Genomic DNA, 24999 nt, shown 5'->3' on the forward strand with positions numbered 1-24999 from the left:
TTCAGTGACAGGCACCAGACAAGGCCGGACAAGGCCCTTTGCTCATTTCATTATCTCATTCAACCCTCACAACACCTCCTATTTTCCCTATTCCCATGGTAAACTGAGGCTCAGAGAGGTTAACTCATTGGCCCAACGTCACATAGCTGCTTAGCCATGAGACCCGGGCCATTGTCCTTTCCCGAATGTCTGTCCTGATTGTGAGAAGATTGAGTTGGGTGAGGAGCCCCAGTGGCCGGGGTTTATCATTCCAGAGTGAGTGAGGTTCCTGGGTGGAGGATGGAGGTGCACTGAGGGGCCAGACAGGGTTTTATAAAAGTACTTTTATTTATTTATTTTTAAGGATTTTATTTATCCATGAGAGACACAGAGAAAGAGGCAGAGACAGGCAGAGGGAGATGCAGGCTCCCTGTGGGGAGCCCAACGTGGGACTCGATCCCATAGTGACATGGAATCACAGCCTGAGCCAAAGGCAGGTGCGCAACCACTGAGTCCCCCAAGTGACCCCATAAAAGTACTTTTAATGCATTTGACTCTGGTGCCACCTGCCCTTGTTCCAGCCCCAGCTCCGCTGCCTCCTGGCCACGGCTGCTCAGCTGGACACCCTGCCCACCTCCACCCACAGGGCCTGCCAGCTCCTCATTTCTTCTTGGTCTTCACCAATCCTTTCTGCACAAGGCTGCGGTACAGCTCCTGGATGTAGGTGTAGACACACTTGGAGTCAGGCACTGCCAGCCGCACCATGTCGTCCACTTCCAGCAGCTGGGCGCAGTCGGCCAGTTTCCTGAGGGGCAGAGGTGGGGTGGCTGAGCAGTAGAGCCAAAGCTGAAGGATGTGGGAGCCAGGGGAAGGGGGTGGGGGGTTGGCCCAAGGGTGAAACCCACTGAATTGTGTATGTTGGAGCCAAGAGGTCGTCTAGGTCAACCGGCCCACTGTACAGATGAGGTAACTGAGCCCCTGACAGTCCAAACTCCAGAGCAGCTTGGTCTGACCCCAAAGCCCGAGTTGTCAGTGCACCGTGCGTCCTCATGTGGGAAGGGGACCCCTGGTTTCTAAGTCTAGATCAACCCACCCCTCCCATGTGCTCGTCCCATCTGTCCTCCGGAAGGCCAGCCCACCCCCCCGGGGGGGTGGTTAGAGGATGGAGCTCCAATCCTGGCTGGAGGGCAGCTTGCAGCTGCACCATCTCCAAAGTCAGCAGATGCACGGTCTCCATCCTTCATTCAGTCTCTGCCTTTTTATCGAGGACCTACTATGTGCCAGTCACTCTCTGAGGAGATTCAGCACCACACAAAACCAAAAGTACCCCACTCTCAGATTAGTGACATTCTCATAGTGGAAGATAGGCAGTAATCAAACGTGCTATGGATGGCATATCAGGTGGCGAGGGGTGCTAGGGAGAAAAGTAAGGCATGGAAGGGAGAAAGGGTGTCCCTGTGTTAAGGGGCATTTTCTAGCAGAGAGCTCAAGGAAGACCTCTTAGAAAGAAAGAGTGAATCATGTACGTGTCTAGGGGAAGAGGATTCCAGATGGAAGAAACAGCATGTGCAAAGGTCCTGAGGCAGGATTGCTTGGTGTGTGTGAGGAACATGGAATTCAGCAACCAGTTCTGTTTTGGTAACTTCCGAGCTGCTCTTCGGGGCCGCGTGCTGCTCCTGGCTCTGCTGAGGCCCATAACCCGAGCAAACCACTGTCGGGCCTTGCCACCACATGCCAGGTGCTTTATCACCTTCTTGCCCTTGAGTGGTCTCGTTTACGTCTATCCTCTGTCCTTAACGAGTGGAAGAGGAGCTGGAGACTCAGAGCACTTTGGTGGTGTCCTCACAGCTGGGACTCAATCCCAGGCTTGCCTCTGGGGTCCTTGCCCCAAAGCGGGGCCTCCCAGCCTGTCAAACTTCAACGGGTGCCTGGCAGTAGGAGGGTCCAGGGTCCTGGCGGAAACCCTGTCTTGAGGCAGAGACAGCTGGGCTGAAACCCGCGCTGGACTGGCCTGAGAACTGGGGGAGGGCACACGCTGGAGGATCTCCAAGGATGGGACACGCTGGCCGCAGCCAGTGTGCTCATTTCTGCTGCTGGGGGTCAGGGTGCTGTCGCCCTACACAGGAGCAGCTTCCCTACCCCGGGCCCGAGGGGCAGGGCTGACCGAGCCCACCGAGGGGCGAGCGCTGATCCCCCCATTCTGTGGGAATCAGGTGGGCTCGAGAACAGGGGCAGAGGGGGTGATGGCCGTGGCAGGGGCCTCCTTACTTTGCACACGTCATCTTCACTTAAAACCCGAAGAGAAGGGAAGTGGCTGCCAAGAGTCCCAGAGCCAAGGAGGAGGGGCAAGATGCAAATCCAGCAGGTCAGCCCCTCCATCCTGCACCATCCTGCACTGCTTGCATCCCTACACGCCTCCTTCCCTTTCGCGGCCGCCCCAGGCCTCCTGGCAGCCCGTTGTCACCCGATGATCCGTTTTGCCTGCACAAGGCTCGGCCTGGCTTGGGACCACGGCAGGGCAGCTGTGGGAGGCTGGGGACACTTGGTTCCCACTGCTCACTTAGAGTGCTCGGCGCCCGCTGGGAGTCCCACTTCTGTGCCACGGCTCTGCCAGGACCCTCCTGGGGGAGCCTGGGGTGTCGAGGGACCTCACTACTCGTAGCCGCCAAGAGGACAGAATGAGATGCTCCGAGGAAAGCCCTTAGCAGGAGGCCCGGCACCTAATGACCCATGGTTCATGGGGTTTGTCATCATCGTTAAAGGTGTTTCTGAACCCAGAGCAGGACAAGGCCTTCCTGAACCCCTCGGCTGCCCACCCCAGGGCATTCACTCCATCCCGTGATGGGAAAATGTGAAACTGGAAGGAATCTTCTGGAATAGCAAGACTGGTGGTTTTCGAATTGCGTCCGTGGTGCCTAGGGCCCCGTGCATGTGCCTCAGGGAACGTGTTGGGAAGGGTGTTGGGCGCTGAGCTGGTGCGCTCCAGGAACCACCCCCAGCCTAGAAAGGTTCCCTTTTGAGGGGTGACACTGATAGCCCATGAACCTCAAGCTGGGGAGTGAAGACAAGGAAGCGACAGAAAGTGGAAAATTGTGAGGTTAATGGATTAGAAGACCCCACAGGGTAAAAAAAATCACTTGGAGCGGGGGTGCTGACCTAAGTGAGTTAGAGAAGAGGGGTGGGGACAGGGAGAGAGCTCACGGTCTGAAACCAGGATTTTAACGGCGGTACAATTATTGGCAAAACCTCTAGGTCATAACCATGAGCAGGTGGCTGAGGAGAAGAGCGATCAGCTCAAATGACCAAAAGACCGGTGGGTTGTAATGATTCCTCTTAACGGGTCACTTCATCCAATGTCATCCAGGCTGTGGACAATTACCATTTGGGTTAGGACACACTTTGCGCCCGCTGTGCCAGTTTCATTACGTATGAGTTAGAGCCACGAACGTCAAGCTCTACAAATGAGCTAATGTTTGAAGCAATATCTATGTTGCATAAGAAAAGTGTGATTTAGTTAAAGTTCTAAAAAAATAAAAATGAAAAGCCCCCCCTGTAATCTGTTTTACACATTGGGCATTCACTTAACCTTTCGCTTGAGGAATCTGCTGAAAAAGAACCCACCGCAAAGCACGGCTCTGCACCACGCCTCTTGTTTTGCCCGTGGGGGACGTGCAGGCCCAGAGAGGGGAACGTTGCTGCCCTAGGCTTCCTCGCAGGTCGGTGGCCAGGCCCGGGCTAGACTGGAGGGCTCAGCGTTCCAGCCCAAAGTGTTGCTGATGTCCCCAGTGACTCACTCCCTGTTCCAGGTCTTTGGAGGTGCACTTATCTGTCCCCTGGGGGCATCAGAGTTGACCCCACTGGCAGCATCCTATGCATAGTCCATTTCTACCAGGTGGCTCAGGAGCCTCTCCCTGGGCTGGAGAGAAGGGGTGCTCCCTGGCATGTGCTCCTTGGGAGCCCTAAGGCCATCAGGGTGCAATCAGGTCTCCCCAATCAGTAGACAGAGGCCTCTTGCTGAGGCCGGCTCCGGTGCTTTGGTGGTGGGAGCACCTGCTCCCACCTGCCAGGTCTTTCCATCTCAGGTTCCTCCTTGGGCCACACTGTTCCTCACACTCATCTTGCTTTTACAGCCACCCCTGTCTCCATCCCACCACCATCCCTGGCATCCAGCCCTGTGAGCCTCAGCAATAAATCCCCCTCCAGATTCCAAGGGGGTTAATAATGATCATAAAAACAGTGCTACCCTCCATCATCACAGAGGAACAACCGCTAAGATTCTCTTTCTGGAGCTTTTGCTATGATAGTGACTTCACCTAATTATTTACTTACTTCTCACCTGCGGAAGAGGAAATGTCATGCCCATTTTAAAGATCAGAACGCAAAGGCTCAGAGAGGTCCCAGAGCCTGTTCAAAATCACACAGCTAAGAAATGGCCGAGTCAGACGGTGGCCCCAAATCCCGGTCACCACCCTGTTTAACGGCAGGCCTGCCTCTTCTCTCTTTCTTACCCTGCCTGCATTTCCTTTAGGGCACCTCCCCGAGCCCCCCATTACACTTCACACGGGGCGTGTGTTTATGACCTGCCTCGCCCTGTAGACACGTGAGACTTTGCCGGGTTCACCCACTGCCGTATCCTGATACAGTTCCTGGTGATCCAAAAGTGTCTGCTGGACTCCCAAACGTGTGGCGGTCTGACCACCCCACTAGCCGCCCCCCACGAGCCCAGCTGTGCCCTGGCGGCCCCGAGCTCCACCCCCCAAGGCTGCTGTCTGTGGCTGAGGCTTACTCTGCTGTGGAGAAGGCCAGGGTGAAGTTGTGGCGGCGCTGCGTGGGCTCCAGGGCAGCATAGTCAAAGGCATCGGGGAAGAACTTGTGGATGAGGGCGCAGAAGGCCATGCCGCTGCTCCAGCTGGAGGAGAAGTTCTGGATGTCCACGTGCTGCAGGAGAGCGGGCCCAGGGCAGGCCTCGGTGAGCCTCCGGCTGGACGGCCTGGATGCATCGCTCTGGGGCTTTGTGCCACTCAGACCCTCCCTGGCCCTGCTGCCCTGGGAAGGGTCCCCTGCTCCGCTCCGGCCACCTGCTCCATGCCTACCTCGTAGTTTCTGGTCATGGCCCGGCACCACTCCAAGAGCATGTTCTTGACACCACCAATGGCTGCTCCCGCTGCCTTAGTGTTTCGGAACAGGGCCGTGGGGCCTGAGGCTGCCCTGCAAGGGGAGGGATGAACACAGCCAGACCAGACCGGTGACAGGCCACAGGGGGCCCCATCAAGGAGGATCCCCAGCCCCAGACATCAGTCTTCCTCACCTTGGCCTGAGCTGTTCCCAGGCCCTCGGGGCCTCAGGCCTCCCCACCCCACCAACCAGCCCACGGTTCCTGGGGAAGGCCCAGCCCAGCCGGCACCCTACCCGCCAAACTTGTCCACGATGGCTTTGCGGTTCTGTGCACGGGGCCCCCGGGGCCGGGCAGGGGCTGACACCCTGCGCTCCGGTGCCTTCTCTTTCTTCTTCTCCTGGGAGGCAGGGGGCTCTGTGGGACTCTGGGGCGCATCGCTAGGTGAAGACTCACTATGGAGGAGGTTCAGAGCAGTGTGAGAAGGGCTGGGAGCAGCCCCTACAGGGCACAGGGAGGGGGCAGGGGCAGGGGGCAGGGAGCTGGTTAGGGTGGGAGCTCCCTGCGGTCTAAAGAGGGATACGAAGTCGTGACCCCCACTCCTGGCACACATTTCCTCTGTGCCCAGCACTGAGAGGGGCTCGAGGCGGAAGAAGGAGGCTCAGTCTAGCTTTGGGGAACAGCATCTCTCTGCTGAGATGTGTGGGCAGAGCTAAGACAAGTCTGAGGTCTGGCCTGAGTTTGAATCCTGGCTTTGCCTCTTATTTGCTGTGTCATGACACTTCTCTGAGCCTCAGCCCCCTCATCTGTGAACTGAGGACAAGAACAGCTACCTGACAAGGTGGCTCTGGGACTTGAGAAGGAAGGGGAGTGGAGAGCACCCAACTGTGTCTGCCATGTAACCGGCCACGTGCTCAGTGAACATTGACCTGTTATCTTTCCCTAACAAAGTGGCACAGAGGGCATGTGGGTGGCTCAGTCGATTAGGCCTCTGCCTTGGGCTGGGGTCATGATCTCAGGGTCCTGGGGTCAAGCCTGCTCCACAGGGAGCCTGCTACTCCTTCTCCCTAGGCCTCTCCTCTTTGCTGCTGCACTCTCTCCCTCAAATAAATAAATAAAATCTTAAAAAAGAAAGAAAGTGGCACGGAGGTGAATTTCAGGTCAAAATAGGTTGATTCTTCCAATGAGTTAAGTTATGTAATGGCAAGAGAAGTCTCTCACTTTATCCAGCACCCACCAGGTACCACGCACTGTGTTAAGCACTTTATACCATTTTTAAAAATTGATCTCTGTGCCCAGCGTGGGGCTCAAACTCACGACCCTGAGATCAAGAGTCACACACTCTACCCACTGAGCCAGCCAGGCACCCAAGCACCTTCCATATTTTATGTCATGGAAGCCTCACAATGATCCTACGAGGTAGGGACAGTTACGGTGCTCAGTTAACAGAAGAGGAGAATAGTGACACGACCAAGGTCACACAGTGTTAAGTGGCAGAGTCATTGTCTGAACTCAGGGTCTCTGCTCATGCTCTGTGGGTAGTGATGGCACCACGGAAACAGGCCAAGCCACAAGAGGAGGCACCCTGTGAAGATCTGCCAAGGATGCTGAGGAGGAGGCGTTAGCAGTGGAGAGGGAGCGGGCCAGGTACACCTCCTGCTCCCTTTGCTCCCATCCTCCGGCTCCTTGGGTTTCCTGGGCTCTGCCCTGGGATGGAGGCTGAATGCCAGGAATCCTGGAAAGTCTCAAGGTCAGGTCCAGGCAATGGTGGACTTTGAAGGGAGCATGTGGGCGAGGCAGTGGGGACTAGGGCCCAGAATTTGACATTACCTGGCTGAAGGACTGGTCTCTCCGGAGGCTGCCGCGTCTGGACCCACCCCGTCTGGAGGAGGGAATGGGAAGGATGGAGGGAGGCTGGAGCAACCATGATGAGCTGTCTGCACACCCCCTCAGGGCAGCCCCTGCAGCGCCCCATCCCCATGGGCCCCTGGACTCACTCACCCGGGCTGAGGCCGCTGCCCTCCTCTGTGGGGCTCTCGAGCCATTCCTCAGGGGAGCTGGGGACCGCTCCTGCGCCCTCCTCCGACTCTCTCTCCACGCCCTGGTCCTGCTCTTCCTTGGGGCCACCTGGCTCCTGGAATGAACATGATTTGTGTGGGCTCATGGTCCCACAGACACCTGCCCAAGGCTTTGCGGGGACCTCAGGGAGATCTGGAAGGCAGCCCGGGCCCACAGGGCTGCACCCCCAGCCCGGCTCTTGATGTCATTGGGAAGACTGGACTTGCCCAAAGGAATACAGTGGGGGCGAGGGGCTTACTTCCTGGGGTACCCGGGACTCCAGAATGCTGTGGGGGCCTCCTCCCTCCTCCCCTTTGCCTCACTCACTGCCTCCTCCATCGCATCAGCCTCCTGAGGTTCAGCCTCGGCCTCTGCCTCCACAGCAGCCTTGGTCTGTGCATCTGACCCAGCCTCCGGGGCACCAGCTTTCTCCTGGGCTTCAGCCATGGGCTCCTCGGTCTTGTCGCTCTTCTCCTGAGAGGCTGTTGTGGCCTCCTCCTTCCCGTCAGCCTCCCTGGCTCCGGTCTTGGCCTCCTGCTCCCCAGCAGCCTGCGTGGGCTCAGCCTTGGCCTCATCATTCACACGGGCTTCCTCCTGAGATTCAGGCTTGGCCTCCTTCTCGTCAGCTGGCTGCTTCCCAGAGGCCAACGTGGTCCCCAGGGCTTCCTCAGCCTCCTTGGGGCCAGGCTGGGTCTCTTCCTTCCCATCAGTCATCTCCTGAGAAGCCACTGTGCTCTCTTCCTTCCCGCCATCTTCCTTGTGTAGTTCAGCCTCCACTTTGGCTGCCACCTTGACCTCATCCAACCCGTTTGCTTCCCCCTGAAGTTCAGGTGATGTGCTGTCCTCAGCTGCTGCTCTTTCCTGCTTTCCTGCTCCATCTGGAGGTGTCTCTTTGACTGTTGGCTCCACTGAGCCTTTGGCCTCTTCTGCAGAGGCTCCACCTCCCAGTGTTTCCGGGGCCTCTGTGTTTGGGGAGACGGTGGTGCCATCTTCAGTGGGCTTCCCTTCCTTCTGCTCCATCTCTGGAAAGTGGGGACAAGCAAACCTGGTCATGCCCCCTCCCTGCATCAAGTGAAGACTCCTCCCTCACAGAGTGCTGGCCCCAGAGTGTGGGGGGATGAGGGGGGCTGGAGTTCTGCTGTTCAATCCTGGGTCCCTCACCGTTTGGACATGTGACCTGAGCATCCACTTTCCCAGCAGTAAAATGAAGGGGTGCAGCGCTACTTCCCCCAGGGTGAGGTGTTGGGCCATGTTGACTTGACGCTAGATGGTGTTCAGGCTGTGGCTTGGGCTCTAAATAACATTAGATCACATAATGCCTTTTCAATGATTTTGCCTCTTTCTGATTATGCCAATGAGATGGTTACAATGTGATCCTGCCATCTGGAAACAATTGCCCTTCTCCCCTTTTAATGGAGGTAGCTAGGGGTGCCTGGGTGGCTCAGCGGTTGAGTGTCTGCCTTCGGCTCAGGGCGTGATCCCAGTCCAGGGATCGAGTCCCACATCGGGCTCCCTGCAGGGAGCCTCCTTCTCCCTCTCTCTGTGTGTCTCTCATGAATAACTAAATAAAATCTTTTTTTTTTTTTTTTGACTAAATAAAATCTTAATGGAGGTAGCTAGCCTCAGGCCCGGAGCCCAAAGCAGGCGGGAGTATCTAGAGAGAATCTAATGCACTGCTTTGTTTCCGTTGTATTTATTTTTACAGTTACTTTCTATTTCTGGCCCCTGATATTGACTTTCCATTTCTAATAGTGATATAAACTTTCTTTTAAAAATGTATTCATCGGGTTTAAAAATAAGTTAACTCAAAAGAAGACAATCACCAAAGCGGAGCACAGGTGGTACAGATGTGCCTCAATCCCGGGGGTGGCGTAAAAATGCCTATAATTTGGGAAACCCTGGGCCAGCTGCTCTCTGGGCCTCTGTCAGCCCCTCCAGCTGCCGTGGCTCCGTCTGTGGTTCTCAGGAAAGGTGGGCCTGGACCTGGAAGAGTTTATTCGGGGGAAGAATAGAAACGTACTCTCATTAACCTCTGCCAGAGAAATCTGACCCTCTAACTGCCAGGGTGAGGCAGGGAGAGGGAGATTAATGTACCTTGACACGAGCTCTCCTATTCGAGTACTGTATATACTGTAGGATCTAGAAAAACAGGTGGGTGGGGGGACAGGGCCAGCTCCCTCATTCCCCTGCCCTTCTTGGGTATCTGTTTACAAAGAAAACAATCCTCAAATAGTGTTCAGGGCATGACTCAGGCAGTAAGAGTAGTAGGTACTCCTGTCACTGGCTAAAAATACCTCCTGCCCTCTGCCATCACTCTGGGTGGTGGCACCCGGGGCACCTGGGCAACTGGGGCAGAGGCAGGACGATGGGCGGGCTGGTGACATGCCCCTCAGGGCAGGGCCCCGGGGGGTCCCTGGAGTCAGTGCTCCCAGGATTTCTGAGGAAGCAGGCTGGGATGTGCGAAGACGTCCTCCAACTGCACCCCTCCTGCCAGAGCCCCTTCACGGTTCAGCAGCCCCAGCAGTGTATTAGGTAGGAGCTGGCTTGACCCCCAACTCCTAGCCACTCAGTCTGAGGCCTGAGCAGACCCGTGGCTTCCCGAATCCTCAGGCTCCACTGACAATGACAGGACTGGTCTAGATCAGGTTTATCCAAACTCTTCTGCGGAAAACTAGGGTCTCCCAAGACATTAATAGGAGCTGGGGTGGGGGGAGGGATGTATTCTCTGGCTGAGGCTGTTCCAGCAACAGCCTACTCTCCACCCCTTGAGAGACACACAACTTTGTTGGCACGTAAGTGGGTTTCAGATACTCCACAGTAAAAGAAGCCTTCACTTGGCTTAGCTTTGTTTAACTCACTGTTCCCCGAAACTATTTGATCATGGATTTGCTTTTTCTTGCCTTCTTTTCTTTTTGCTCTGCTTTTCCTGAGACTGCCATCTGGAACCATGCCCTGGTTCTCAGAGGAAAGTGTGGCAAGTGCTGGCCTGAGTGATCTGCACAACCCCTCCCTGCCCCGTGCTCTTGTTTGGAAGATGATGTGGAGCAGTGGCGAGAACCATAAGTTCTGGAGTATTCCCACCAGGAGATCCCAGCTCCCACTGTGCTGACCTTGAGCAAGTTATCCTGTCCTCTCTGGGTTGTGATTTCTGGAGATAAAAATCCCCTTGGATGATTAGGGAAGCCAATGCACAGAAAGTATTTTGAGGCGCACCTGGCATGAATGGAGCATTGGGACTCTATTTTATAATTGCTATTATTTTTAAGTAGGCTCCACGCCCAACATGGGCACATCCTTGAGATCAAGAGTCGCATGCTCTACCTGGAGCCAGCCGGGCGCCCCTGAATGGAGCCCTTAGCACAAATCAGCTTGGAAGTTGCAGGTTGGCCTCTGTCCGTTAATGTTGGCCCTGACCGGGTCGTGAGGGCATCTCGTTGGTAAGACAAGGCAAAGAGGACTGAACACCAGTAAGATGACAACAGGCTCCTTTTATGCCTCCAAGTGCGGTGGTGTTTGGCTAAGACTTTAGCAGAGCGCTGTAGCCATCCTTCCTTTGTCTACATGCTGCACACTGCAGGGCGGGGGGCGGGGGGGGAGGCAGGTGCACCTGGGCACACACACACACACACACACACACTCCTCGGCCATCCTGGGTGTTCATCACCTCAGCTTTCCACACCCCCCAGGCTTGTCCTAGTAGATAAAGAGTGAAGAACCCCAGAGTGTGAGAAGCCAGGAGACCAGCACCTACCCCAACACCAGCGATTCTACAGCAAGTTGCCAGCTTATCCTGCAGTGCCCTGCACATCTCACCCATTTCTTGCTCTCGCCCTTTGGAATAGGCGTTATTGCCCCCATTTTACAGATTAGGAATTTGAGTCTTGGGGAGTTGAAGTCTCCTAAGTAAAGTCACAGGAAGGTTCGAGGGCCCACCCATACCCAGAATCCGGGTCTCCTGACAACCAAGCTGGCATTTGTGCCAGAGATGCTCTTCGGCCAGTGTCCCTTTCAGAGGCTCTAGCCCAGGCCCAGGGGCACCCCACTGATGCCCACGGGCAGCTGGGGGGGCTGAGGAGGGCAGCTGTCTCTCCCACGTGCACGGGAAGCCCTGTCCTCCGGCCCTCCCTCCCTTACCACCTCCACTCCTCCTTCCTTCCCGAGAAGAGGAAGCCTATGGCACCCTGTTCTGTCCAAAGCAGTGCTGCACACAGCTCCCCTTCCCTCTCCTTGTGTCTCTTGGCTGGCTGGGAGAACAAGAACCCAGGAGCTTGAGTTCCAAGCCCTGAATAGTGTAGAGGACGCTTTATGGTTCTGTTAAGATCCCCCACCACCACCCCTGACCCCCAGTCTGTCTTCTGTGCTCCTGACACTGCCGCCATCCCTCATCCCAGCCAGTGACCCTCCCCTGGAGACACCACTCTCAACTGCTTAGAGTCTGCCTCCTGCCCCAGGGGGACAGGAGTCCCCAGGCCCTCTCTGCCCCTGCCAGGTCCTCCCTGTGGATGGCCACCTGCAGGCTACTCTGTGGGTGATCTCAAGTTGCCCAGAACCCTGGGGCTGGGTCCCTGACTTCTGGCATCCAGAGAGCTGACATAGAGGTGGAGAGGATTAGCAGAGGGCCTCGGGTTCCCCAATGCTGGGCCTCCACATGGAGGTTCTGGCCCTTGGAAGGCAGGAGAGGGATGGGCAGCGGGACGGGCCACTTACAAAGGTGCCCTGGGGCTTCTCCTACCTGCGGGGCCTCGGCCTGGGGTCTCAGAGCTGTCTCCTTCCTCCAGCTGACCGGCCTCACTCCTGGGCTGCCTTTAGCCCCAGCCAGCAGCCTCTAGCCCCCAGCTCTTCCGTCTGCCCGCCTCCCCCTCCCTCCCCCCTTCCACTCCACCCCACCCCCACTTCAAGAGCCTTCAGCCGAAGAAGAGCATTGTTTACCGCCCTGTTGGTACAACACTTCCCCTTGGCCTAGGAGGCTCAGATTTCCCGTGAAGATCTGACAGGTGGCACCTTTCAATCACAGCGCGTCTTTCCTGCCCTGACCCCAGCGGTATCCATCCTGTGGCCATCTTTCTTCCCAATGTACCCGCCTGGCCCTGGGGACCCTGAAAACCACCTGCAGGCCCATGTGGGAGATGGTCACCAGCCCTCTGGCCTCGCCTGCCCATCCGGAGCCCAGGCTAGGCCTCTTCTGCTCCCTTTGCCCCCCTCTGCCCATGTTCCTTTAAATAGTCCTTTACTCTTCCAAGGACAGAAGCAGCTGCTGAAGGGTGGGCTGCAGAGGGGGTGAACAGGACAGCTGCCAACAGGGGGATGTCTGGGGGCTCACACAGCGCAGAGATGTGGAGGGGAGGGGTGAACAGGTGAGGAGGCTCTGGCTCTCAGATGGAAAGCTGGGCTTAGCATTCAGAAAATACAAGGCCAGCTGAAGTGACTGGTACCTAGGAGGCTCTGAACAAATTGTCATACTGAATTGAGATTATTTTTTAAGATTTTATTTTTAAGTAATCTTTATGTTATGTCCACCATAGGGTTTGAACTCACAACCCTGAGGTCAAGAGTTGTATGCTCTCTACGGGCTGAGTCAGCCAGGTGCCCCTGAATTGAGATTTTGTTCAGAAAAACAAATCTGTATCTTCTTTATGTGTCCTGCGATCTCAGAGAGGTACTACTTTGGGAGAATGTGTGCAGGGGACAATCCCTATCCCTTGCGAAGCCTGGGACTCCCCCCGGCTGCCTCCCCTAGTTCCTTCCACTTCAGCCACACTGGCCTCTTTTCTGTTCCTGAAATAAATGGATTCCTTTCCACACTCAAGGCTGTAACCTTTTTGCTTCTGCTCTTTCCAAGACGGTTTCCTTCTCATCCTGCTCTCCGCTCAAACTCTGTTCCCTCAGAGAGGCTTCCGCAGCTTCAGTCCCTCTCCATCATTTCGGCCTGGTTTATTTGTTTCACAATATTTATTGGAATCCAAAGTTAGCTTATTCATTTCCTTATTACTTGACTCTCACTGGACTCTAAGCTTCACGAAAGCGGAGACTTTTTTTTTTTATCATGCCCATGGCTATGTGCCCAGGGCCTAGCAAATTGCCTGATTCATATGAGGTTTTATATATATATATATAATTTATATATATATATAGTCAGGTGGGGGAGGAACAGTCCTGTGGGGCTTAAGGCCCCTCTAAGGATGTTGGCTTTTGCTCTGTGATTGGAAGCCAGTGGAGCCTTTCAGGTTGTGAAGGGACATGATCTAACTTTAGTTTTTGACGAGATGACTCTGGTTGCCGTTTTGAGAATAGACTGAGGGGGGAGCATGAGCTGAGGTGGGGAAACCAGTCAGGGCATTACTGCAGTAACTCAGGTGCAAGATGGTGGTGGCTTGGACCGGATGGTCAGCACTGAAGGTGAGGAGATGTGGTGAGGAATGGTAATAGTGGATGGCAGTGATCAAGACTGTGCCAGCTTTGTCTCCAAGCCACAAGAATGACCCTTCCGCTCAAGCCACTGACATTCTTGCTGTTATCTCCTGCTCTTCTTAAGGGAGTCCACCTAGGCTGTCTTTGTATTCTCTATGTCTCTCATGAGTGGTCAGGGCCCATATAAGATTCTGGATGACAACCCTGCATCCTTTCCTTTGGGGTTGAGGTCCCATGTAAGAGGACAATACTGATCCATGGTGAGTAGCAAATACACAACTCCCTTCTGGGAGCCTGGGAGGGTGGGAGGGGTGGAACACGGTAGAGCAAGAGGCCAGAGGCTCAGGACAGAGGTCAACAACTTTAGATGACACATCTGGATTCCAAAGAGATCTTGGAAGCTGGGGCTGTATAAACTGTTGTTGTTGTTGTTTTCATAAGAAGAAACTTAACAGGAATAATTGGAATTCCTACCTATGGGTTCTCAAATCCTCAACCATGTAAGTATAGGAAGGAAGACACAATCTCATAGTAGATAATAGCCATGACATTATCATCAGAAAGAACAATGATTACCTGGGCACTTGGAGGAGCAGGAAAGTGCAGAACTGTTCCATAGGAATAAAGTCTCAGGTGTTCAAGATGAATAAGTCTTCGAGATCTGTTATACAACATTGTGCACACAGTTAACAAAACTGTATTGTGCACTTAAAACTTTGTTTAGAGGGTAGATCTCATGTGAGGTGTTCTTGCCACATAAAAAAAGGGGGGCCTTTTTAAAAAAAGATTTTATTTTTAAGTAATCTGTACACTCAGCATGGGGCTCAAACTCACAACTTCAAGAGTCACATGCTTCTCCAATTAAGCCAGCCAGGTGTCCCCAAAGAGAGGCCATTTTTAAAAAAAGATTTTATTTATTTGAGGGAAAGAGAGAGAGAGAGAGAGAGAGAGAGAAAATGTGCACAAGCTGCGGGGAGAGGGAGAGGGAGAAACAGACTCCCCACTGAGCAGGGAGCCTGGTGTGGAGCTTGGTCCCAGGACCCCAGGATCATGACCTGAGCCCAGGGCAGATGCTTAACTGACTGAGCCATCCAGTTACCCCAAAAGGGGCCATTTTTGAGAAATTGGGAGAAATTGTATATGTGCATAAGATTATATTAAGAAATTACCATAATTTTGAACGCATGAAAAAAATGGCATTGTGGAAAAGGACTTTATCTGTTAGAGGTAAAAACAGATGAAGAAAATATGGCTAAATATTAACTGTTAAAGTCTGGTGATGGGTATGTGGAAGTTCAGTATACTGTGCTCTCCACTTTTCTGTATGTTTTTAATTTGCTCTAATAAAAGTCTAAAAATTAAAAGAATGAGAACAATGATTTCTTTTTATTTAGCATCTGCCATGGACTAGGTGCTTTGAGTGCATTTTTTATTTTTCTTTTTTGTAAGGATTGTTTTAACTTTTTATTTTGACATAATTGTAGGATTACAGGAAGTTGCATAAATAGTACAGAGAGAGTACTGAAGGTTAAATCTTACATAACTACATGCAATATCAAAGCCAAGATATTGACACTGGAACAATAGTGTGTATAGTTCTATGACATCTTATCACATGTTTAGATTCATATAAACAGGGACCCCGGGGGTGGCTCAGCGGTTTAGCACCTGCCTTCCACCCAGGGCGTGATCCTGGAGTACCAGGATCGAGTCCACGTCGGGCTCCCTGCATTGAGTCTGCTTCTCCCTCTGCCTGTGTCTCTGCCTCTCTCTTTCTCTGTGTCTCTCATGAGTAAATAAATGAAATCTTAAAAAAATAAAAGATTCATATAAATATCTCCACAATCTGGGTGGATAACCATCCCATTGCCACAAAGATCGCCTTTGTTCTACCCCTTTATAGGCACACCTTCCTCCCTCTTCTCACCTGGATGGCTCTAACCCTTGGCAACCACTAATCTCTTTGTCTCTATAATTTTGTCATTTTGAGAATATTATTTAAATGGAATTATATAGTATGCTTTCGTAACACCTAATAAAAATCCTTTTTTTTCCTAATAAAAATCCTATCGAGGAAACAGATTACACTTGTAAGAACCCATCTCCTTTTCCCATGCGATTTCTTTTTTCTTTTAAAGGTTTCATCTATTTATTCACGAGAGGCAAGGTCATAGGCAGAGGGAGAAGCAGGCTCCTTGCAAGGAGTCCAACGTGGGACTCCATTCCAGGACCCTGGGATCATGCCCTGAGCTGAAGGCAAGCTCAACCGCTGAGCCAGCCAGGCGTCCCTCCCATGCAATTATATTCCATAATATGTTGACTATATTATTAAAAGCAAAAAGCATTACAACATGTGTCCACTAAAACATACATACAATAGTATTCACAGCAACATTGTCCTAACAGCCCCAAGCTGGAAACAACCCAAAAATCTATCGACAGTGAATGGATAAATTACCTGTGGCTCATTCATACAATCTAACACTAGACAGCAATAAAAAGGAATGAATAATGGTTACACACAACAATGTGGATGAAATCTTAGACACTACATTGAGCTAAAGGAATCAGGCACAAACCAGCAAATAGTGTATGACTCCGTTTACCTGAAGTTCAAGAATAGGCAAAACTAACTGGTGGCAATAGAAGTCAGAATACTGGTTAACTTTGGGAGAGCCGGTATTGACTGGTCAGGAAGTTAAGATAACTTTTAAGGGTGTTGGAAATACATTGTATTTTTTTAAAAATATTTTTATTTATGATAGTCACACACACGGCGGGGGGGGGGGGGGCAGAGACATAGGCAGAGGGAGAAGCAGGCTCCATGCACCGGGAGCCCGAAGTGGGATTCGATCCTGGGTCTCCAGAATCGTGCCCTGGGCCAAAGGCAGGCCCCAAACCGCTGTGCCACCCAGGGATCCCAATACATTGTATTTTGATCTGAGTGGTGCTTATGAGCATAAATATATATTTAAAAATTAAGCTTAAATTTTATGTATTTTAGTCATTTTCCTGTATAGATGTCATACCTTAATTTTATTGAAAAAAAAAAAAAGTTTTTAAGTAACCTCTACACCCAAGGTGGGGCTCAAATTCAGGAGGATGGCTGGGTGGGGGGTGGGGGGAGGTTTGGAATCAAGAGTTGAATGCTCTACTGACTGAGCCAGCTAGGGGCCCCTGTTATTCCTTAATTTTTTTTTTTAAGTGTGTGTCTATGGATTGAGAAATATTTATTTATTTTTTAATTTTTAACTTTTTTTATTTTTAAAGATTTTATTTATTTATTCATGAGAGACACAGAGAGAGAGAGGGGCAGAGAGAGGAAAGGCAGGGTCCATGCAAGGAGTCTGATGCCGGACTCCATCCTGGAATCTGGGATCAGGCCCTGAGCCAAAAGCAGATGCTCAACCACTGGGCCACCAGGCGTCCCTATTTTATTATTTTTTAATATTTTATTTATTTATTCATGAGAGACACACAGAGAGAAAGCAGGCTCCATGCAGGGAGCCCTACGTGGGACTCGACCCGAGGTCTCCAGGATCACACCCTGGGCTGAAGGCGCCTCTAAACCGCTGAGCCATTGGGGCTGACCTATACCTTAATTTTTTTTTTTCTATACCTTAATTTTAAAAAATACTTTCTTTGTCTATTTGAGAGAGAGCGCACGCGCTCAAATGTGCACGTGGGGAGAGGCAGAGGAGGAGGGAGAGGCCGAGAATCTCGAGCCGATTCTGCACTGAGCTGGGGGCCAGGACAGGGCTCTGTCTCATGACCCTGAACCGACCGAGCCACCCAGGCACCTCTAGCTTAATTTTCAAGGATTGGGGCACAGGGTTTGCGAAAGAGGAGTCCCTGGAGGAGACATGAGGGCTGAATTTACGATCCTGACTTTCTTGGGCAGTGAGGGAAGCATACAGTGACCAGCCATACAGCGTCCGGCCCACCTCCTCCAATGGGCAGCGGACGCTTTGCATCTTGTACACTTTGTTTACTGGGAAATCCCTTGAGAAACAAAAGGATTGGGGGTGGGTTTCTGTGGTGTAGGGGTGCAGACGGAGCAACACACGGGGTCTGGAGAGAGCAGCTCACAGCCCCTTCCTCCTCCTCGCTCTGATGCACTAGGTTAGCCCCGGCGGCAGCCAACATTGCTCTTGTTCATCGCTCTGGTCCGGGGCGTCTGGAAGTTGCACGGACGCGGCTCGTCCTCCTGCGAGCCCGGAGACGGCTTAGCACCTGCAGGCCGCTGCGCTCCCTCCGTCCTGGGAGCTCTGGCTCGCAACCTCGGCTGCACCAAGAAACCGCCCGAGGTCAACTGAAACATTTACTGAAGTCTGCGTCCTACTCCCAGAGGTTCTGATTTGCTTGGTATGAAGCGAGGCATGGGCATCGGGGCACTGGGAGCGGCCCGGGCGACCGTAAGGAGCAGCACAGACACTACGGCCCGGAGGGCGTCCTTCCTTCTCCGCGCCGCGCCGGGGTCTGTGAGCGGCCGTCGAGCCTCCGGGGCTGCGGCCAAGCTTCGCGGAGCTCCGCCCTCCGGCGCCCGCCTACAGACAGTCGCACTGTGACCTCTCCGCCGAAACCCTGGGGACGGCACCGCCAGGCTGCAGGCGCTCTGCACTGCGCCCAAGCCTCTATGGTATTTTGGCGTCCCCTCTAGCCCTTGCAAGTCGCCTTCGGGCACGGCCGGCGGCTCCTCTCTATGGTAGCCGATTTCCCCGCGCCGCCTCGTTGGGGCTTCACTCCGGAAGCGAGTCCGATCAAAGGGGAGGCGGGACTTCCCTCCCGGAAGTGACCCACGTGCTTCCGCCTTAGCCTACCTGGGCGTGCGGTGGCTCTCTAGCGTTTGCCAGAAGTTGAGGGCACCGGGGGCACAGTGACTGGCCCCAGGCCGTGGTAAGTGACCTCTCGCTTCAAGGTGACCCCGATGGTGGCGCGGCCACGTCAGAGGTGCAGCCCCTGGACCGGGACCCGTGGACCTTAGCACCGCGAGTGATCGAATTCCCAGGGCCCTGGAGGTTCAGGCCCCGCGGTTCAGTGTTCCTTTCCGGTCCCGAGATCTTTTCCTGGGTAGAGTGGCCACCAGGGGCTGGGGCGCCAGGGCTCGATTTCCAGCCCCTCCATTGACGTGCTGTGTTCCCCTTCTGGGCCTCAGTTTCCATATCTGTGAGATGGGGTAGTTGAGCCCACTGAGGTCAGTGACCCCTGCCCGCCCGGTGTCCTATGATTCTTCCGCATCCTCTACGTCCCCCTGGGATGGGAAACGGAACGGGAGGGCTCGAAGCTGACGGTGATGTCCGCTCCCAGGACTAGGAGGCCAGAAGATCTTTTCCACGGCGCAGCGCTGAGATGGATCCGCTCAGGGCCCAGCAGCTGGCTGCCGAGCTGGAGGTGGAGATGATGGCCGATATGTACAACAGGTGAGAGCCGACAGCGCGCTCCTTGTCTTTGACAGTGATCCTAGGTCACCCTTCCTCAGGGCACCTGTCGGAGGGTGCGCACCCCCACCTACGCTCCTTGTGGCTGAGGGCCAACGCAGACGCGGTACGGGTCGCTAGAAGGAGTTGGACATCTAGGTTGGAATGCACTTGGCAAGCGAGAGAAGCCCCAGTCCAAGCTCTGGTTGGCTTTCAGGAACGGTTGAGCGTTTGCCTTTGTGGCAAACAGCACCCAGCCCGCTTGGTGGGTTACATTTCTTAAACTCTTACTCCACCTCGGGCACATGCTGAGCATTCTACGCGCCTTCATCTTTTGTGATCTTCAAAATGATCCACCGGGTCGGTCTTAGTTGTCCCATTCTAAGGTGAAGACATGGAGGCTTCTAGAGGTTAAATAACATTCACAGGGCTCACAGTTGGTCAGTGGCAATGTCAGGACCAGGACCTCGGTCTGACTCCAAACGAGTGCCCACGACCATTTGGCAGATGCGGGAACAAATCATAACTGCGCCAGTCACCACTAGTGTGGCCGTGGGCAAGTCACTTGGACTGTTTAGTGGTTTTCCCGTCTATAAAATGAGGTGGGGCACATGATGGCGCAGTCGGTTGAGCATCTGACTCTTGATTTCATTGCAGGTCGTGATCTCAGGGTCATGGGATTGAGCCTCACATTGGGCTCTGCACTCAGCAGGGAGCCTGCTTGACATTCTCCCTCTCTCTCTCCCCTGTTCGCCCACACACATGCACAAGTGTATGAGCGCAAGTGCTCGCTCTCTCTCAAATACATAATACTAGTTCTTTTAAATAAATGAATAAATATTGCTTCTAAGCCTTTTGGTTAAGATCAAGTGTAAAAAAAATAAATAAATAAAATGGAGATAATAATGGTGCCTACCTCGAGGAGACATTATAGATGTTAAATGTAGAAATGTGTGACAAGGGGTGCCTGGGTGGCTTAGTCGGTTAAGTGTCTGCCTTCAGCTCAGGTTATGGTCCTGGGATTGAGCCCCACGTCCAGCTCCCTGCTCAGTGGGGTGTCTGCTTCTCCATTTCCCTCTGCCCCTCTTGTTGCTTGTGCTCACTCTCTCTCTTAAATAGATAAATAAAATCTTTTTTTTTTTAATAAAAGATTTATTTATTTATTCATGAGAGACATAGAGAGAGAGACAGAGACACAGGCAGAGGGAGAAGCAGGCTCCTCGCAGGGAGCGTGATGTGGGACTCGATCTCAGATCCCCGGATCACAACCTGAGCCAAAGGCAGACGCCCAACCGCTGAGCCACCCAGGCGTCCCATAGGTAAATAAAATCTTAAAAAAAAAGAAATGTATATAACAAGGTCTTATTGGGTTTGTGTCATGCCCAGTACACAGTAAGCAGTCCACATGTTTTCTGGTTTTATTGGCTTCAGCTCCATGGTATTTTCTCTTGATGGCTTATCTTGAAGGCTGTATATTAGAATACTTCCAAATATTTAAATAATTTAAAAATGCAGGCCATGAGGTCCTGTGGGTTCATATCCCAGCTTTACAGGATCCTGAGGCTCTCCATGCCTGCATTTCCTTATTTGTAAAATGGGGATAAAGATTGTGCCTGCCTCCTTAAGGACTGCATAACCAGCCATGTCAAGCACTTAGCATGATGCCTGGAACATACCCAGTAGTCAACTAATGGCTCCTGTTTAAATAAACTTGGGCTCAGATCAGGTGAGCACTCTCAAGGACCTTCTCAGATGGTTGCGATGCGAACTGAGGATTTACACTGCCTTCCTGGGATGTGAAATTAGCAGGGCAGGCATGATGGAGAGTTCCTGGTTGCCTCAAGATGCTGCTGAGCTGACCTTGCCCTTCCTTCCCCTCCAGAATGACCAGTGCCTGCCACAGGAAGTGCGTGCCTCCCCACTACAAGGAAGCAGAACTGTCCAAGGGCGAGTCCGTGTGCCTGGACCGCTGTGTCTCCAAGTACCTGGACATCCATGAGCGGATGGGCAAAAAGTTGACAGAGCTGTCTATGCAGGATGAAGAGCTGATGAAGAGAGTGCAGCAGAGCTCTGGGCCCGTGTGAGGCCCCAGACAGTATACACCCCAAGGTGCGCCCTGCCCCTTCCCACTCGCCTAATAAAAGTGCCCCTATTGGGTGTCATCTGTGAAGACTCCCGGGCCTCGGCTCCCTCTGGAGAGCCTCCAGGAACCCAGAGTATGGTAGAGTTACTCTCCCCGGTTGGAGAAGGGGTATTTGTCACACTGTGATGTGACTGTGTATGTACGTATATGTGTGTGTATATATATTAAAACAGATTTGTTGACACCTACCACGCGGAAAGCAGTCTGCCTGGCATTTGGGAGCAGCGGCAGCAGACACAGCCTCCACCAGCAGAGGGAGTCTAACGTGTTTAAAAGCACAGACTAGTGGGAGGTTTTAGGTTGTACTCCAGGTCAGCCACTTGCTGAATATGTCACTTCACTGTGCTTTAGCTTTCTCATCTGTGAAATGAGGATAATCATCTGGTGGTTGTGAAGATTAATGGTTTAATACATTTATGGCATTTAGAATGCTAACTGGGACAAAGGAAGTGCTCAGTAAATACTAGCTGTGTACATGTGTTTAACAATTTAAAATTTAAGTGGAACAGGTGGGCATTTTTCCAGATAATAAAGGAATATTTAGAGGAGCAAGTAACAGGAGATGGGATTTGAGAAGGAAGTAGCCAAGCCAGTCCCTGGATTCTAAATGGCAACATGAAACATACGAAGGGATCAGCTTTGTGTGTGATGTGAGTGATCAGGAAGTAAGTGAAAACCACTGCAATTCACTGTTCACCTGAATCAGGGACTGCGCTCCTCACTCTTCATGTGGTATCTGATCTAGCTCTTCCCACCATCTTTCTGGGCCGCAATATTGGTGCATGTGAATGTCCTGGCAGATGTTCCACAACAGCATTAACAATGCTGAAAAGAGGGCAGCCCAGGTGGCTCAGCGGTTTAGCGCCACCTTCAGCCCAGGGCGGAATCCTGGAGATCCAGGAGATCCAGGATCGAGTCCCACATCAGGCTCCCTGCATGGAGCCTGCTTCTCCCTCTGCCTGAGTCTCTGCCTCTCTCTCTCTGTGTGTCTCTCACGAATAAATAAATAAAATCTTTAAAAAAAAAATTTTTTTTTTTAATGATAGTCACACACACACAGAGAGAGAGAGAGAGGCAGAGACACAGGCAGAGGGAGAAGCAGGCTCCATGCACCGGGAGGCCGACGTGGGATTCGATCCCGGGTCTCCAGGATCGCGCCCTGGGCCAAAGGCAGGCGCTAAACCGCTGCGCCACCCAGGGATCCCTAAATAAATAAAATCTTAAAAAAAAAAAAAAAAAAACAATGCTGAAAAGAGGCAAATGCCAGGTTCTTATTAGGCCATGCTCCAAAGTCTGGTTTCTACTTGTGATGATGAAGCATGGTTACATTGGCAAATTTGAGTTTATGGATAATTGCAGAGCTGGGAAAATTGTGAACCTCACGGGCAGGCTTTACAAGTGCGGAGTGACCCGCCTCAGATTTGATGTCCGGTTCAAAGATCTAGAAAAATGGCAGAATAATCTGCTCCCATCCTGTCCTGCCAGTTTGGTTTTATTGTCCTGACAACCTCAGTTGGCATCATGGACTGTGAAGAAACAACATGAAAACACACAGGAAGGAAAATCCTGGGATTCTTTTTCTAGGGATGTAATATGTACAAATAAAACACCTATTCCATTCAGCTGGGCTAAGGGGACCTAGTAGGCAGGAAGGGCTCAGAGCAGTGGTTGCTTGCTTGAAGTGTCACGAGAGGAGCAGGGGCTGACTGCTACACTTGCTGTCTTGCTAAGACCACTGCCTCCAGTTCTGAAGTGTCCTGGAGAGCTGGGCAGCTTTCAGAATGGTTCACTCCCTCTAGGTGGGATTTTGGTTGACACTAATGCCACTGTGGCTGCAGTGCCTTCAGAGTAGGGACAAGTGGGTGTCAGGGACGAATCCTCTCAGGTAACTGAGCATGGAGTAAAGGAAGCACTAGAGACAGGGAGTTGGATGCTTAAAAGTTCAGCCCCATGGGCGTCGGGGTGGCTCAGTCACTTGAGCAACCAAGTCTTGATTTTGACTTGGGTCATGGTTTCAGGGTTGTGAAGTCGAGCCCTGGTCGGGCTCCGTGTTGGGAGGGTGGAATCTGCTTAAGCTTAAGATTCTCTCTCCCTCTGCCCCTCTCTCTGCCTCACCCCCCCCCTTTTTTAAGATTTTATTTATTCATGAAAGAGAGAGAGGCAGAAACATAAGCAGAGGGAGAAGCAGGCTCCATGCAGGAAGCCCGATGTGGGACTTGATCCCAGAACTCTGGGATCAAACTCCGAGCCAAGGGATGCCTGAGTGGCTCAGTGGTAGAGCATCTGCCTTCGGCTCAGGGCCTGATCCCGGGATCCAGGATCGAGTCCCACATCAGAGCCCTTTTGGGAGACTGCTTCTCCCTCTGTGTTTCTCTGCCTCTCTGTCTGTCATGAATAAATAAAATCTTAAAAAAAACAAAAAACAAAAAACCCTGAGCCAAAGGCAGACACTCAACCACTGAGCCATCCAGGTGACCCTCTCCCTCTCTTTAAAAAAACAAAAAGTGGGGCAACCTATGGCTCGGCAGTTTAGCGCCTGCCTTCAGCCCAGAGTGTGATCCTGGAGTCCCGGGATCAAGTCCCACGTCAGGCTCCCTGCATGGAACCTGCTTCTCCCTCTCCCTGTGTCTCTGCCTCTCTCTCTCTCTCTCTCATAAATAAAAAAATATTAAAAAAAAAAAAAAAAAAAGTACAGGGCCAAGCCAGACCGCCTGGGGTAGAAGTTTCTACCAGAGTGATCATGGGTGAAGTCCTTACCTCCCTTGTGCCTTAGCTACTCCATATGTAAGACGGTAGTTATGGTACTTACCTCATCGAGTGAGTGGTATGAAAATGAAGTGTTAGTCACTAAAACACAAAGGAGAGTACCTACTGCTGTCACATTAACTACTTGATGATGTTAGCTTGTTTGTTTGTTTATTGCCGAGTTTGGTGTGAGAAGACACACGATAGACCCTGGGAAAACCTCCCAGCCTCCTCCCTTGACCTTGGCGGCCGAAAGTGAGGGCTCCTTCCTAGGTACGGAAGTGCAAGCTTGGGCCAACAGGTGGCGCCGTCTGCTCACAGCATCCCAGGCACAGCCACAGTGCCCCCTCCAAAGACTATTTGCCTCTTAGCCTCTCAGGTGCCCTCGTAGTGCTAGGGAGAGGGGAGGGGTGAGAAAGACAGGTATCGGGCAGGCCCTCGGGTTTTAAAAAGGAACATCAAAAATTCTGATAGTGTGTAGCAAGAACATCTAGAAGGGGTGGTAGGAGCGGAGGGAAGAGGTTCCAGCTGGAGGGAATAGTACTTGCAAAGGCTTTGAAGTGGCAGAAAACGTGGAGCGTCTAAGAAACAGCTTCAGAGTGCTGAGAGCGGGGAGTGTGAGGGAGGTGGTGGTGAGAGAAGAGACTTGGGGGCTGGGCAGACAGCTCCAGAAGAGCCTGAGAAGCCCTGTTAAGGAGTTTGGATTTTCTCCTACTGAGGGCAGCAGCAAACTGTTGGAGGATATAAATCCTGGCAGCGAAAGTGACAGATCTGTGTTTCCGAGGCTCTCCCTAGCTGCCAGCTGGGTGGGTAGTGGAAGAGGATGGTAGGTAACGGATTAAGGGGAGAGGTGCCAGGGAGCCAGTAAGAATAGCTCTGGAGTTGCAGCGGTGTGCTAAGAAGTCTATTATTTCAGTTAATCGTTTGCAACAGCTCTGAATCGGGTATGGTTATTCTCACCTTACAGATGAAGAAGCTGAACTCTGGAAAGTTAGTTACTGGCTGAAGGTCACACAACAAGCAAGTGAGAACAAGGATTCCAGTTTATTCAGGCAGCAGAGCCCACTTTTAACCACTCCTCCAGAATCAGGGAGGTAGGGGGATGCTCCCTAAAGAGGTACAAGTCAGCAATTTCA

The 24999-nt window shown here is 52.4% G+C and overlaps 2 protein-coding genes and 1 non-coding gene across 3 annotated transcripts; 1 reads left to right on the plus strand and 2 right to left on the minus strand.

Annotated features, from left to right (window-relative positions):
- Window positions 1–373: 373 nt before the first annotated feature.
- SMTNL1 (smoothelin like 1) lies at window positions 374–12038 on the minus strand. Its single transcript, XM_041773350.1, has 8 exons — window positions 11883–12038; window positions 7478–8172; window positions 7094–7226; window positions 6923–6974; window positions 5389–5547; window positions 5073–5187; window positions 4766–4917; window positions 374–784 (listed from the first exon to the last, which is right to left on the minus strand). Exons 2-8 carry the CDS (start codon window positions 8168–8170, stop codon window positions 640–642), a joined length of 1449 nt encoding a protein of 482 aa, XP_041629284.1. The 5' UTR covers window positions 8171–8172; window positions 11883–12038; the 3' UTR covers window positions 374–639.
- Window positions 6385–6457, minus strand: TRNAK-CUU. The gene has a single exon. It is a non-coding gene; the product is annotated as a tRNA-Lys (tRNA).
- Window positions 12039–18309: 6271 nt separating the features above from the next.
- TIMM10 (translocase of inner mitochondrial membrane 10) lies at window positions 18310–21306 on the plus strand. Its single transcript, XM_041773443.1, has 3 exons — window positions 18310–18454; window positions 18866–18978; window positions 20858–21306. The coding sequence occupies exons 2-3, from the start codon at window positions 18908–18910 to the stop codon at window positions 21057–21059; spliced, it is 273 nt and encodes a 90-aa protein (XP_041629377.1). The 5' UTR covers window positions 18310–18454; window positions 18866–18907; the 3' UTR covers window positions 21060–21306.
- Window positions 21307–24999: the final 3693 nt, after the last annotated feature.

This window comes from Vulpes lagopus, chromosome 11 (assembly GCF_018345385.1).
Source record: "Vulpes lagopus strain Blue_001 chromosome 11, ASM1834538v1, whole genome shotgun sequence".
NCBI lineage: Eukaryota > Metazoa > Chordata > Mammalia > Carnivora > Canidae > Vulpes > Vulpes lagopus.